The 14,911-nt window shown below is 48.0% G+C and overlaps 1 protein-coding gene across 1 annotated transcript in view; it reads right to left on the bottom strand.

Moving 5' to 3' along the window:
- Positions 1 to 917: 917 nt before the first annotated feature.
- Positions 918 to 14,911, bottom strand: part of LOC113427940 (adrenodoxin-like) — a 16,082-nt gene continuing 2,088 nt past the window's right edge. Inside the window, exons 2-4 of the mRNA XM_087972019.1 lie at positions 4,454 to 4,568; positions 3,433 to 3,562; positions 918 to 2,581 (exon numbers count right to left, since the gene is read on the bottom strand). Coding sequence (XP_087828145.1) covers positions 2,461 to 2,581; positions 3,433 to 3,562; positions 4,454 to 4,568 — 366 coding nt within the window. The 3' untranslated portion in view covers positions 918 to 2,460. The remainder of the gene's footprint in view (positions 2,582 to 3,432; positions 3,563 to 4,453; positions 4,569 to 14,911) is intronic.

Raw genomic sequence — 14,911 nt, 5'->3', positions numbered from 1 at the left:
CTGCAAGACTTCTCTTTGGGAATTTGGAGTATGTTGCTCCTGGACCTTTGCTCTTATATCCTTGGGACCCTGGGTATTTGACCCTCCCTTCTATGCACGTACTTTCCTTGACTCTTTCACCTCACCCTTTTTGCTCTCCCCAGAAGTTCTCTACTCCTCCTGCCTCCAGAACTGTTATTCAGATAGATTGCCATCCCATGCAGAAGCTAAAACTTGGATTTTCAAAATATGGTTGATGCATCTGCCTCCTGTACTATGCTAAATTCAAAGCCCTAAGCTATGAAGCCCCCCCGTGGCTTAATATGATTGAATAACAGAGTTGGAAGGGACCTTGGAGGTCTTCTAATCCAAGCAGGTGGTCATGGATCATTCCAGACAAGTGGCTGTCCGGACTCTTCTTAAAAGCCTCCAGTTCACACAACCACTGAAACAACAGTTGGGTGTCTCACATTTTGACTCAGGAGGATTTTTGGCTAGTCTAAAATATTGTGTGATCCAATCCCCAGTCTTTGACCTTCTAGCCCCCACTCTCCTCCCAACCCCTTCCCCTCCCCTGCTCTTGCCAGTTATTTGGAAATTGGCGGGGATACGCTTTTCCCCTTTAGCACTGACATCAAAGGCTAATTCAGATGACCAAAGGTCGGGATCCCTTCCCAAGGCAGGCCTGCAGAGTGACCCCTGTAACGGATGCGTTGCAGGAAGAAGTGGCTGGACTTCCCAGGTGTTGCATTTTGGACAAGGCGGCAAACACCGGATCAATTGTGACTGGCAAACTGGGGGATGCAGACCACCTTTGGCCTCTGCCGAGCCTGGTCCAGAGAGGCAAGAATTCGTTATTTTTTAAAATGCTTATTTCGAAATGAAAAGCATAGTTTGATGTCCAATTACTCAAAATAATCTCTTGGGGAGAATTAACATAAACAGTACCAAGAAACATTTATTTAATTATCCTCAGGGAAATGTACAGGGCCTTGCTACGGGAAAGAGAAGTTGATGTGATGCATAAACATTGTCAAATATAAAAACTGCATTTAAAAATAAGTGTTTAGTTCAGAATTTACTATTTGGTTACTAACGATTGCCAGCGGTATTAAGCTCTTCAGAATACCTCCACCTTGATATACCTTTTCTCTCCTAGACGATCCAAATCTCTACAACATCAAGGATTTTTTTGAGGGGGGGGGGAATCTGATTAATTATTGTGAGAAACAATTATCCGGGCAAGCTTAAAAGTGCAGCTGAGATTTCTCAGGGAGACTTCACAAGCGCTTCTAATATGGTGCAGCATGAGATTTGATTACATTTACTGTGTGCTGTATATTGTTTCATATGATATAGTTTCACGCCGATGGAAAGTCTTGACTTCAGTAGATAGTTCAATTTCCAGTAAATTTACTCCATGCGGAGCTTTGACTGCCTCCCCAGGTTATGCAGAGTTTCCCCTACAGAAAGTTGCATCTCCCCATCTGACAATTGCTAGGTATTTTCTTGGTTTGTTTTGAATGTTTTTATTCCTATTTTTCCAACAGAATAATATTTGGCATGAGTAGCTGTAAAGGGGAAATTCTTCCAAATACACTTTGTAAAAATGCACGCTGCAAGGAAATAATCCACAGTGAAAACCACAACAAAGACCTTCATAGCCAGCAATAAGCCCCAATCATTCACTGCCTCTCCCTCCCTCCCTCTCCCTCTCTCTCAAATTCAGTGCTCAGGGATCAGCGCCAACGTGGATGGGCCTCCAGTCTACAAAGGCCAAAGTTGGGCTTGGAACTTAAGCAGGGCTAGACTTGGTGGAAGGGAAACCTCCAAGGGGACCCCAGGTCCCGTGAGGCGACCGACTGAGCTTGACGTGGCTTTCGCTGGCTGAGTTGGGGTGAGTCCTGCCCCTCCTCTGTCTCACAGAGTGGCCCCTGGGTGGGAGGGAGGGGGGCTCTAAGTAAGAGCACCCCAGCCCGTCGGAAGGGGACTGATAGGCTGGAAGGGGGCTGCTACTTTGGGACTCCACCATCTTCCTCCCATCCATTCTCTCCAGCCCACAAGAAGCTTCCTGGGAAGCAGCAGACGCGCCGCAGTTTCTCTCAATCTCTCTGTCAGAAATGAGCCCCAGAGGTCGCCAGTTTTTCATCCCAATCCAGGTTGGTTGCTTGAGGCTACAGATTCTGAGCACTGAACCCTTTCAGGAGCTGGCCTGGCTCCACAGCCCAAGGTGGGCTAAAACGGGCTGTGCGGCACACGGCCAAGTGGTCAGACGCCCCAGTGGTTCTTTCCATGTGTAAGCTGAACTAAGCTGTCATATTAAGCCACTGTATACTTGAGTTTGTTGGGCGCAGCAAGTCATGTGAACTCAGAAATGGGGTTTGGTTGGTTTAGGGTGTTTGCTTTCAGTCTGGAAAGTAAAGGCCTCCCCTCTTCTAACAGGGTCAGGATAATATTTGCAGAGCGTGTCACGTGCTTCGGCTACTGTTTCTTTTGCTTCTCCACTTCCAGTTCTCTCCTGATGTCTGAGACCTCTGTGGGCACCTGGACAGTCAGGCCATCCATCCATTTCTTCACACACACCTGGCAACCCAGACGAGATCTGAAAAGCAGGTGCAAACATCTGGATTTGGGCATCACTTTCCTAGCATGCAATAGCTAACATGTTGCCAAGTTACCCACCATCTGCAGGAGGACAGGCGGCCTTTGGTGTCCCTGGTGAACCCAGCCCTTAGATGCAGCTCAAAATGCCACCCCGAGAGCTGAGAATGACGATCAAAATAAAAATCCGAAAGACTCTCTATGGGCAGTTTGCTGGCTCAGTAGTTAAGATAAGCTGGGCTTATCGGCAGCCCAGGTTCAAGACCCAAGCGCCACGCAATCGGGTGAGCATCCAGCCTCACCCCGGCTCTTGCCCACCTAGCAATTCAATGGCAAGCAAATGTGAGTAGATAAATAGGTACCACTTCGGTGGGAAGATAACCTTCCCATGATGTTCTGCTGGTCACGTGACCGCAGCAATGTCTTCGGACAGCGCTGGCTCACTGCCAGAGATGAGCTGCAGCCCCTAGAGATGGCAATGAAGTTTCCTTTACCTTTACCCTATAAAGGGATGCCCAAGGCAAATTGGTCCAGAAAGTAGCTGGATAAGCCAGCATTTCTCTTCTCTACATAATTATGCTTCCACTTATGTGAGGCTGGGCAGGATCCTGTAGGAGGCCTTCTCAATGTTTTTGTCCAGGTGTGGCAAACTGACTGAGCTTACCAACATCTATGCAACAGGCGCAACATGCTTGGGGTTGCTCCCCAGGAAAGAGTCCTCGGAGCCAGGTAGACGAGCAACTTGCATTCTCCCTTTCATTGAAACATAGCCAGAGTGCAGAGTTGGAAATGCCCCCCTTCTTCTCCCCCCACCCTCGAATGCACCCAGGAAGGGGCACCCAGGATGCTTACGTGTTAGTCAGTCCATAGGCCAAGTCCAGCATGTCCAGTTCATCGTCACTGATCTCACCCAGTTGCTGGAATGCTGCTTTCTCAAAGATTAGATGGCAAGTGGAGCAGGCCAGGGTGCCCTCACACGCCCCTGCGGGAGAAAAGAGGCCGCCGTCGTCAGCAGAAACCATGCAGGGCTCCTTTTGCAGGTTGACAGTGTTGCCTGCCTTCTATAAACTCAGGAGAGCCACCAAAAATCAAGAGCATCAGCTTTCCTCCCTCAATTTTAGAAAGCACCGATGAAAGCAAACGGTGCCGTGTTGCAAGAAAACACAGGATGCACTAGAGAATTGGTTGGACGGAGCTACATTATATATTACAGGTGTGAAAATTAAAATAATTCAGAAACAAACTGGGGCTCGGTTATTGCTTTCCCCAAGTTTTTCTGCCATACGGGGATCCAAATGTGGAGGAACCTGCTGCTTTGTATTTTATTCTTCATGTAAATGGAGTGGATGGATGAAGCAAACTTAAGTAAATACTTGCATGTAAGAGGTGATCGTTTGGATGTGAGCATACTTTAGTGGTAGAGGCACGCTTGGAATGTGAAAAGTGTGTTGTGGGTGCACTCACAAAATGGCAGTCATATCCTAGTCACAAAATGGCCCCATCACCACAGCAGGATGATGAGAAGCATCCTTTGACCGGAAGAAGATTGAACTAGCGATAGTGGTGAATATCTGTAGCTCAGATGTAGGATGAGAGTAAGAGTTCATTCTCCGAGCTTGTGGATTGGTTTCCAAAGATTTCGTTACCAGGCTGGGTAACATCTTCAGGGGAGGAGATATTTCAACCCTCAGAATGGAAGATTTGGGACCCCTAAGGCTTTCCTGTATGTAAACAGAGGTGAGGTACAGATCTCAGGAGGTGGGTGTTTTGGTGCCTAGACCAGTCTGTAAAACAATCTTGCCAACTCCTAAAAAAATAGATTATTGGTAAGCAAAAGAGCCTGAAGAGAGAAAGGCAGGATCTCACCACTAACCAAAGCCATCGATGTTAATATTTTGATTTATCACAACCTCCAGCAGACTTTCCCCTTCTCTGGCGCTGACCGAGTATTTCTCTCCATCCCGGTTAATAAAATGGAGCCTCACCTTGTCTGTAGAGCTGCATGGAGAGAGAAGCACAACAGTCATTCAGAGAGAGCTCAGGGCTCCCACGTGCCAAGTAACAATCAAAGAAGCCGCAGGTAAAAAAAATTGCCATTCACATTGGTCAAAAGTCCAAGACATTCCTACTCATTTGGGTCGGCTGGTTGGAACCAAGCTAAAGATGGGGAGGTAGTCAGTCAGCCTACCCAGAGCCATCAAGATATCTTTACACTAGGGATTGTGTACAAACAAGGAGAGTCTTCACCACCGGAAGTTTTCAAGAAAAGGCTGAACAGACTGGTATAAAGTCTCCTGTTTGAGCAGGGGGTTGGACTAGAAGACCTCCAAGATCCCTTCCAACCTCTTCTTCTATGTTCTATGTCTCCAGCTTTCCTGACTGCAAAACATGGATCAATATTGCAACTTGGGCCACCAAAAGCATGGAGCACTTTTCCATGTCTCATCCCTCAGCCCTGGAACCGTTTCAGGCCAAGAACCGTTAGTGCCGTCTGAAGGTCAAAAAGCAATGATCCAGAACCCCAAAACCCACCTTTTAGTTATAGGTTGGACTTTGGGCATGTCCACTAGGGGAATTGGGCAGGTCAGGTTTCTAGTGAATTACACAATGTCAGCTATGGGGCCTCAGGAGAAGTTCCTGATAGTGACGTGGCCCACATGAGCCGATTCCCTGTTCGTTTCTGCAAAAGACCCCGGTGGGGAATTCAACGGGGGTCCCTCCGAACTTGGCATGTGGCCTCTGCTATTCTCAGCTCCTCGTCCATCTCTAAATTTGTGATGGTCTCGTGGATATTTCTGCTTGGAAACTTCAATATCATCAGATGTGACTCGTCTGATAACACGCAAGATTCATTTTTCTCACCGTGTACATGTATACATCCGAACTTGACTGCATGGTTTCTCTGGGTATGTGCATAATTTTGTATTTATTTATTTTGTCATGTTTGTGTAGTGTGTATTAGAGGTGGTGACCCTTTGAGAGCTGCATGCAATGAAATTCCATTTTAATGTATGCCAGTTAGTGTACATTCAAAGTGAGAATAAAGTTCCTCTATCTTCTATCTATCTGCCTTCTCACTTCATCTCTGTTGGCAACAAAACTTTCTGACTGACCCTATGCATCACCCTCCTTGCTCTCCTCAGCCTCCCTCCTGTCCATTTCCACAACAGTTGCTGCATAAGAATTGCATAAGAATTGCACTTGTTTGGAGTGGAATGTTAAATATTGTGACGGGGTGTTTTTAGATTCTTCTAGCCCCTGAAGAACAGTAGTTTTTTTGCCATAACTCTCTTGTTGGGCCACGGGGGTCCCTCCCTTTGCCCGGGGGTCTTGGTCCTTTCTGCTTGGGTCACCCACTCCCTGGCCAGAGCACCTGGGCTCTTTGTGGGGGGGATGGACACAACTTCCTTTGCATGGCCCCTTCCAACCGCGCAGTTTTCGGTTCTACCTTTGCCCACGTAGCAGAGCGCTCTCTCTCTCTCTCTCTCTCTCTCGTTCTCTCTCTTTCTCTTTTTCTTTCTCTTTCCCTTTCTCTTCTCTCTCTCTTTCTCTTCTCTCTCTCTCATTCTCTCTTCTCTCTCTCTCTCTCTCTCTCTCTCTCTCTCTCTCGTTCTCTCTCTTTCTCTTTCTCTTCTTTCTCTTTCTCTCTCTCTCTTTCAGCCCAAGCGTTCAAAGGGCAGAGGGGAAGCCCCGGCCTGAGCCAGGCGTACCGTGGGAGCCGCTCTGCTTCCCAATGGCTCTGCTCGTGCTTATCAAAGGAATCTTTTTCCTTTGTTTCCTCTCCTCATCCCAACGTGTCAGGCCACAAGTCCCAGCAGTCCCTCCTCAGGGAGCAAGATAGAGAATCTTGGGGAAGGCTGTTGCAAGCAACAGCTTCACAGTTGATGACATTGTAGAGGCTTTCAAGGTTTTTCTCAGTGGTCAAAAACACTTCCCAATACTTCTTCAAGAACTCTCATAACTAATTGCAAAACATTCGGGATGGCGGCAGAGTTTTCTGCTTCTCTTTGCTGCCATCTAGTGGTCATTCAGACCTGTGCAGCCCAAATCTGCTTATCCTGAACTTCCAAAATTCCCTTTCTTACCCCAGGAAGAAGCGAGATCATAATAGAAATGGTGCATTGCTCGCCTGGGGCATTCAAAAGGCCCTTTGAGCACAGGCATCTAACGGTGTCGTTTTACACCATCATCTGCGGACACCACATTCATTTTCCTTCCCTGCAGTCAGTTCCAGCCGTTATCCCACCATTCCAATTTCTGTTTGTGTAACTGGGCGTTTGCCCAGCTGAAGGTCCCACTTGGCCTCTTAGCCTGAGCTGCATCACAGTCAGGAAGGAAGACAACAAAGCAACGGCAGCATCTGTCTGCCACCTGCAAATAATTGTCACACGGCCTGAACAGAGTTCTCGTGTTTGTAATGGATCAGAAAAGCAAATTTAAGTTTTGAGCATGGACTTGTGAATATTGGGGTTGCCTACTGCTTTGGGAACTGTTGAAGGAGAAACATGTGAATGTAACACTGAAGCATCTTTCCATTTGAATATTTTTTTACAAAAAAAGAATTGCATATAGAAGCTAAAATCAAGCGGCTGGCACCTAACAGTCTCATAATTTATTAGTCTGAGAGTTGATTATTGATCTGGGATCCCTCCATTAATTTCATCATAAATCAAGCTTTGAAGTAAGTTTTTCCCTCAATCCTTGCCCAAAATTTCAACCACAGTATGATTATATGTTGTGAGTCGTGTGGACTATCCATTCGCCCATCTGTTGTTTGCAAAAAATGAGCAAACAAGTGTGTGTGTGTGTGTGTAATCTCTTATAATCACGGGTGGGCTGCTGGGGGCTTGCAGGGGCTTGAGAGGACCCCCAAATCCCACTCCTGGCTGGCCATGCCCACCCCTCCCCTCCCAGGAGTCCCCACCCAGCCCGTTTTGGATGCAGGTAAGTGCAGGTGGCCTGCAGAGGCTCAGGGAGGGTGAAAAACGGGCCTCCCAGGAGGCTTCCAGAGCACCTCCGGAGCCTGGGGTGGCCGTTTTTGCCCTCCCGGAGGCTCGAAAAAAGCCTCCTGAGCCCAGGGAGGGAGGGCAAAAATGCCCCCGCCGTGGTGCAGGAGGCCGACTAGGCCACGCCCACCATGGCCACACCCACCCAGCAACCAGGAGGAGAACCCCTTGCTAAAATTTTTGAAGCCCACCCTGCTTATAATGTTTGCTCTGGTGAAGCTTTTTGTTTTAAGTTGCTACAGAGCAAATGGAGCATAAATGTACACTGCTCAAAAAAATAAAGGGAACACTTAAACAACACAATGGAACTCCAAGTCTATCACACTTCTGTGAAATCAAACTGTCCGCTTAGGTAGCAACACTGATTGACGATCAGTTTCACATGTTGTTGTGCAAATGGAATAGACAACAGGTGGAAAGCATAGGCAGTTAGCAAGACATCCCCAATAAAGGAGTGGTTCTGCAGGTGGTGACCACAGACCACTTCTCAGTTCCTATGCTTTCTGGATGATGGTTTGGTCACTTTTGAATGCTGGCGGTGCTTTCACTCTAGTGGTAGCATGAGATGGAGTCTACAACCCACACAAGTGGCTCAGGTAGTGCAGCTCATCCAGGATGGCACATCAATGTGAGCTGTGGCAAGAAGGTTTGCTGTGTCTGTCAGCGTAGTGTCCAGAGCATGGAGGTGCTACCAGGAGAGAGGCCAGTACATCAGGAGACGTGGAGGAGGCTGTAAGAGGGCAACAACCCAGCATCAGGACCACTACCTCCGCCTTTGTGCAAGGAGGGACAGGAGGAGCACTGCCAGAGTCCTGCAAAATGACCTCCAGCAGGCCACAAATGTGCATGTGGCTGCTCAAATGGTCAGAAACAGACTCCATGAGGGTGGTATGAGGGCCCGACGTCCACAGGTGGGGGTTGTGCTTACAGCCCAACACCGTGCAGGACGTTTGGCATTTGTCAGAGAACACCAAGATTGGCAAATTCGCCACTGGCACCCTGTGCTCTTCATAGATGAAAGCAGGTTCACACTGAGCACATGTGACAGACGTGACAGGGTCTGGAGACGCTGTGGAGAACGTTCTGCTGCCTGCAACATCCTCCAGCATGACCAGTTTGGCAGTGGGTCAGTAATGGTGTGGGGTGGCATTTCTTTAGGGGGCCGCACAGCCCTCCATGTGCTCGCCAGAGGTAGCCTGACTGCCATTAGGTACCGAGATGAGATCCTCAGACCCCTTGTGAGACCATATGCTGGTGCGGTTGGCCCTGGGTTCCTCCTAATGCAAGACAATGCTAGACCTCATGTGGCTGGAGTGTGTCAGCAGTTCCTGCAAGACGAAGGCATTGATGCTATGGACTGGCCCGCCCGTTCCCCGACCTGAATCCAATTGAGCACATCTGGGACATCATGTCTCGCTCCATCCACCAACGCCACGTTGCACCACAGACTGTCCAGGAGTTGGGGGGTGCTTTAGTCCAGGTGTGGGAGGAGATCCCTCAGGAGACCATCCGCCACCTCATCAGGAGCATGCCCAGGCGTTGTAGGGAGGTCATACAGGCATGTGGAGGCCACACACACAACTGAGCCTCATTTTGACTTGTTTTAAGGACATTACATCAAAGTTGGATCAGCCTGTAGTGTTTTTTCCCACTTTAATTTTGAGTCTAACTCCAAATCCAGACCTCCATAGGTTGCTAAATTTGATTTCCATTGATAATTTTTGTGTGATTTTTGTGGTCAGCACATTCAACTATGTAATGAACAAAGTATTTAATAAGAACATTTCATTCATTCAGATCTAGGATGTCTTATTTTTGTGTTCCCTTTATTTTTTTTTTGAGCAGTGTATATAAAGTATTTAGCACTATTTAAACAGCTCGTCTTGCAACTGATCACAGAAATAAGCACTGAGTTTAGTGCTTGTGAGGTGCAAATCACATAGTCATGCCACCAATGAATTTAAATATTAGCACTGCTTTATAAATCTTTAATAAGGCCACACCTGGAATACTGCATTCAGTTTTGGTCCCATTACAAAAAAGATGTTGAGATCTTGGAAAAAGTACAAAGAAGAGCAACTAGGATGGTTAGGGGCCTGGAGACAAAAGCATGTGAAGAACGGTTGCAGGAATTGGGTTTGGTTAGTCTAGAGAAAAGAAGGCAGTGGACTTACTTCCCTTCAGAAGTTGTAGCTGCTTCAGCGCTGGAAGCTTTTAAGAAGAGACCGGACAGCCAGTTGTCTGAAATGGTCTGGGGTCTCCTGCTTGATCAGGAGGTTGGACTAGAAGACCTCCGAGGTCCCTTCCAGCTCTATCCTGATTGACTGAATTTAGCTCTGATAGTGACATGAAGGCCAAATGGTTCAGAGCCAAAGAAAGGGCAGCTGAGCTCCCACAGGAAGCCCCTTTGCTAGGAAGCCGAAGGAGAAGACCCTCTTCTGTCTTTTCTCAACTTTAACTGCTATCCGACCTACCTGTTCTTTACTGCCAGAGGACTCTGTACAGGTGGGGTGCCTGGCCAGATACCCAAGGCCAAAAGAGCCCCCCCCCCAGGCTGAAAGGGGGGGGAGGGGTCCTCTCCCCGGGTCTCCCCAATCTGTTGTTGAAAATGGGAGTGAAGAACACACACACACACACTTTCTAAAACATGAGTACTTAACCCTGGTATATTTGAAATAACCCAATGGGGCTGGGGTCACACAACATACTAAGCCAAACCCATCTAAGTATGACTTTCTGCAATTATAAATCAGAGCATTAGGCAGTTGGTTTGGTTTGTGGTTTAATGTGAAATGTGAACAACTGTAGCTTCTATAGTAAACTCGGATTAAAACAAACCATGGCTTATTGCAATGGCAGTTCAGACTCAACACCACTGCACGCCAGCAGTTAGAGATGGAGAGCGTGGGAAGGTCAAACTTGGGAAGGCAAAGGGTTGCCTTGGAACAACGGGGTGGGAGTTGTGGGTTAACACACACACACACAACACCCCCGGATGCCAGCAGCCGCTCTGGGGAGGCTTCCCTGCAAGGTCTGCTTCCAAGGGCAGGGCCTTGGGGTGGCTCCCGCCTTGCCTTCCTCAGCTCCTCAGCAGAGGCGGCGGCCTTGGGAAGGGCCACCCTGGGCTGCTCGCTCAGAAGTCCTCCTCACAGGCTCTGTAGGGGCTTTGCTCCTTTCCAGTGATGGTGCAAGTCTGTGAGGTCCGTGAACTCTTTTCCTCCCCCATCAGGGTTTGTGCGCCCCGAGGAAGCCCCAGGAGAGGCTTTTCTGGGCTCTGGGAGAGCCAAGAGCGGAGAGGCGTTTATCTGTGTGCCTGGGGTGCAGGTCCCTGTCCCTGGAAGTCTCCCCCAGCTGCCTTCCGAAGGTCAAGAAGATATACCTAGCCCCTCCTCCCTCTCCCCAGAACAACCCTCCCTCTGGCTCAAAGTCATCCTGGGAAACTCTGGGGCCGAGGCCTCCCTTAAAGAGGTCCTCCCCCCTGTCGCTAGAGTCATACTTTTATGACTCCCCACCCTGGTTCTCCAAAATGTCCTGCCAGCAGTGAAGAAAGGACTTTGGGCAGGCCATTTGTTCTGAGCCTGGTGGAGCTGGGAAGCTAAGCCTTGACGAAGGAAAGACAAAGGAAAAAAAGATACAAGAGTGAGAGTCAAAGTTTGCATTTCAGATGGGGGGAAATGCAGATGTTGAGCCAATCTAGTCTTATTATCTACTCAGTGAATGAATCCTTACTTAGATTCAAATAGCAATAGCACTTATATACTGTTCCACCGTGTTTTACAGCCCTCTCTAAGCAGTTTATAGGGTCAACCGCCAACCCCAACAATCTGGGTTTTACTGACCTGGGAAGGATGGAAGGCAGTAAGGCTTGAACTTCGGCTGCGGGCAGAGTTAGCTGCAATACTGCATTCCAACCACTGCACCACCAGGGCTCCTGGTCAAATGCAATGCTGGCCTTCAAGTCAACGAGACCATTCCTTGAAGGGGGGTGGGGTCTCCCTGTTTGGCTCTGTGCAGCAATGCCTCCTAAGGCAAATAAGAGCCTTATTAACTTGGCCGTCCTTATGAGGGGGCTCCACTCAGGCTTAGCTTCCTCATGACAAGAAGCATCACTGAATAAACCAGGGAGGAAACTGGTCCTAATTATTCTTTCAGGCCCATTCGCTTGGATGTGGCTTTAGACAGAGTTCATCTCAACGCTACCCATGAATTATTCCAGAAACCACCAGGGAAGAGGAGCCACTGTAAAGGATATTGAATGTGGTACATCGTAGTTACGAGGTGGGCAGCCATCGTTATTTTGAGTTTGGGGACATAGTTTCGTTTTTCTTTCCCATTAAGAAAAGTCTAGAAGTCTAGAGCTAATTCTGAGCTAAGCAGCTGGTTTTATGCCCTTATTTCCCGAATAGAGACGTCGGGTGGGCTGTGTGGAACCTTCCTGGATTTAATTAATCCTGACTTTCCCTTCCTAGCCCAGAGTGGGGGTCCCAGCTGGTCAAGGTCTTGTAGTCTGGGTTTGGCACTGGGTTTGGATTGAAAACAGTAACAACTGTGGGGCTGTTGTTTGGGGGAGGGGGAAGAAATGGGCCACCCTCAGGGCATCTCTGCTGTCCTTATTAAGGAGCGCCTAAGTCACGCCTGCTCTTTAGGTTCTGCTTTTACGTCTGTTTGCTTGACCTAATCACAAACCTTTAAAATCCCTCTATTTACTGGGGTGCTTATTGTCTCTGGATCCAAAAGGACCCCTTGCCTGGGGGAGCCGATCCCTGCACTGACTGGCAAAGCACGTTGTGAGGGCTCCACGTTCTGGCTGAGGCCAGGCTGGGCTGCCTTCAAATGGGCCCCTTGAAGGGCTGTTTGTCTGAAGAGCAACCAACAGCTTTGTGCCAGAAGGAGCTGCTGCCAGGCCACCCGCTGCCACCCGGCCCCATTTACATGGGCAGCCTTCTGGCTGGGCCTCGGATCCCAGCGCTTAACAATGAGCAACGGTGCAAGCACAGTTGGTTGAGCAGGGCAGGCAAGAGGTGTGTGTGTGTGTGTGTGTGTGTGTTCGGGGGAGGGGGACTGACAGCGATTCCTGCTCTCCCTATACTTATTTTAGGATTCTGCCACTACCTGATTATTTGTAACGTGATGATCTCCAATTCTTACTCTGGTAATTCTGTGGTTGTCTTGGCCTATTTCTCAGAGGTCTCTTTCGGTTTGCTACCTCGGGGATCCCCCTTTTAAGGCCATAATGTCGTATGTCTTGGTAATACAGAACAGTGTGGGTTAGGCAGCATCACCGCCAGATGGATTCACAACTGGCCGACCAGCCACACTACATCCATGTGGGGAGGAGCCTGCAGTGGGTAGCCCAAAGTTCTGTCTTAGGCCAGTACACTTCAACAGAACGGAACAGAACGGAACAACAGAATAACAAAGTTGGAGGTTTTTTTAGTCCAACCCCTTGCTCATGCAGAAAGCCTTATAATATTTCAGACAAATGACTGCCCGATATTTTCTTAAAAACTTCCAGTGTTGGAACATTCGCAACTTCTGGAGGCAAACCGTTCCCCTGGTTAATTGTTCTCACTGTCAAGAAATTTCTCCTTAGTTCCAGGTTGCTTCCCTCCTTAAGTTAGTTTCCCTCCATTGCTTCTTGTCCTCCTTCAGGCGCTTTGGAGAATAAGTTGTTGTTCTTGCCCTCTTCTTTGTGGCAATCCCTGCTTAGATCAGGGGTTTCAAACTCAAGGCCTGCCACACCCACCAAGCCCATGGGCCTGGCCTGGAAATAGCAATGACCACCCCGTGGTGCCTCTGCCGGCCAAACTATTTCACAAGAAGAGTTCTCCGCTTCTCTACTCGTTGCAGAATACCTTATGCCACCAGACTTGAAATTCTAGACCTAGAAAACCTAGAACTACGCCGCCTTCGGTCGGATCTAAGTATAGTATATAAAATTATATACATTGCAATGTCCTACCTGTCAATGACTACTTCAGCTTCAACCATAACAACACAAGAGCACACAATAGATACAAACTCAAGGTTAACCGCACCAAACTTGATTGCAGGAAATACGACTTCAGCAACAGAGTGGTCAATGTCTGGAATACTCTACCTGACTCTGTGGTTTCTTCCCCAAACCCCAGAAACTTTAACCTTAGACTGTCTACTATTGACCTCATCCCTTTCCTAAGAGGTCTGTAGGGGGCGTGCATAAGCACACCAATGTACCTTACCGTCCCTGTCCTACTGTTTCTTTTTATTTTTCTTATATGTATCCATGTATTCCTAACTATGTTTTTACTTACACTATTATTTTGTAAGCAATTGACAAAAATAAATAAATTAAATAAATAAAAAGGGGCATGGGGGGGCCACACCCATTCAGGCCAAAACGAGGACAGGGACGGTAGGCACATTGGTGCGCTTATGCACGCCTCCTACAGTCTAAGGTTAAAGTTTTGGGGTTTGGGGAAGAAACTACAGAGGGGGGGGGGCTGCAGGAGGCCGGAGGAGAAGTACAAAGCTGATCCAGCGCTGGAAGAAATCCAGTTTGTCACCCCTTCCTTAGATACTGGGACGCTGCTCTCGTGTCTCCCCTAGTCCTTCTTTTCATCAGACTAGACACACCCAAATTATGTAACTGTCCTTTATAGGTTTTAGCCCCCAGTCCCCTAATTATCTTTGTTGCTCTCACTCTTTCCAGAGTCTCAACATCTTTTTTATGTTGTGTTGATCAGAGCTGGGTGCAGGATTCCAAGTGTGGTCTTAGGAAGATCTTATAAAATGATACTAACATTTCACGTGGAATTGACCCCATTCCCTCTGTTAATGGAGTCTAAGGCTGCATTGGTTTATTTTGGGGGCTGTAGCGCACGGCTAGCTCATATTTAAGCCGTTGTCCACTAGGACTTCACCATCCCCCTCACAATTACTACTACTGAGCCAAGTTTCATTGAAGCTATTGAGCCAAGTACCACCTATGCTGTACCTATGCAGTTGGTTTTTTCTTGCCTAAATGTAGAACTTTACCTTTTCAACCATTGAATTTCCAGATTCAAAAAGATCTTCACAGATTTGAGGACTGGGCCCAGCAAGATCACTGGTGAGAAAAGTAAGGCGCTACACTTAGGAAAAACCAGGTATGCCTAGGTGGTACTTGGCTCCATAGTAGTAACAGTGATACTAGTGGACAGTCACTTAAATGTGAGCCAGCCGTGTTCTGCAGCTGCCAAAAAAAACCAACTCAGTCTAGGATGCATCAAGTTCATGAGAATTGACCGTACTGCTTTATACTATACTATTGGTCCCACTTTTGGAATATTGTATCCAGTTCTGAT

This window comes from Notechis scutatus, chromosome 10, assembly GCF_049901735.1.
Source record: "Notechis scutatus isolate UNSWTSFEM ecotype Mainland chromosome 10, rNotScu1.2, whole genome shotgun sequence".
Lineage (NCBI taxonomy): Eukaryota > Metazoa > Chordata > Lepidosauria > Squamata > Elapidae > Notechis > Notechis scutatus.
This window is presented reverse-complemented; position numbering and strand designations above follow the sequence as displayed.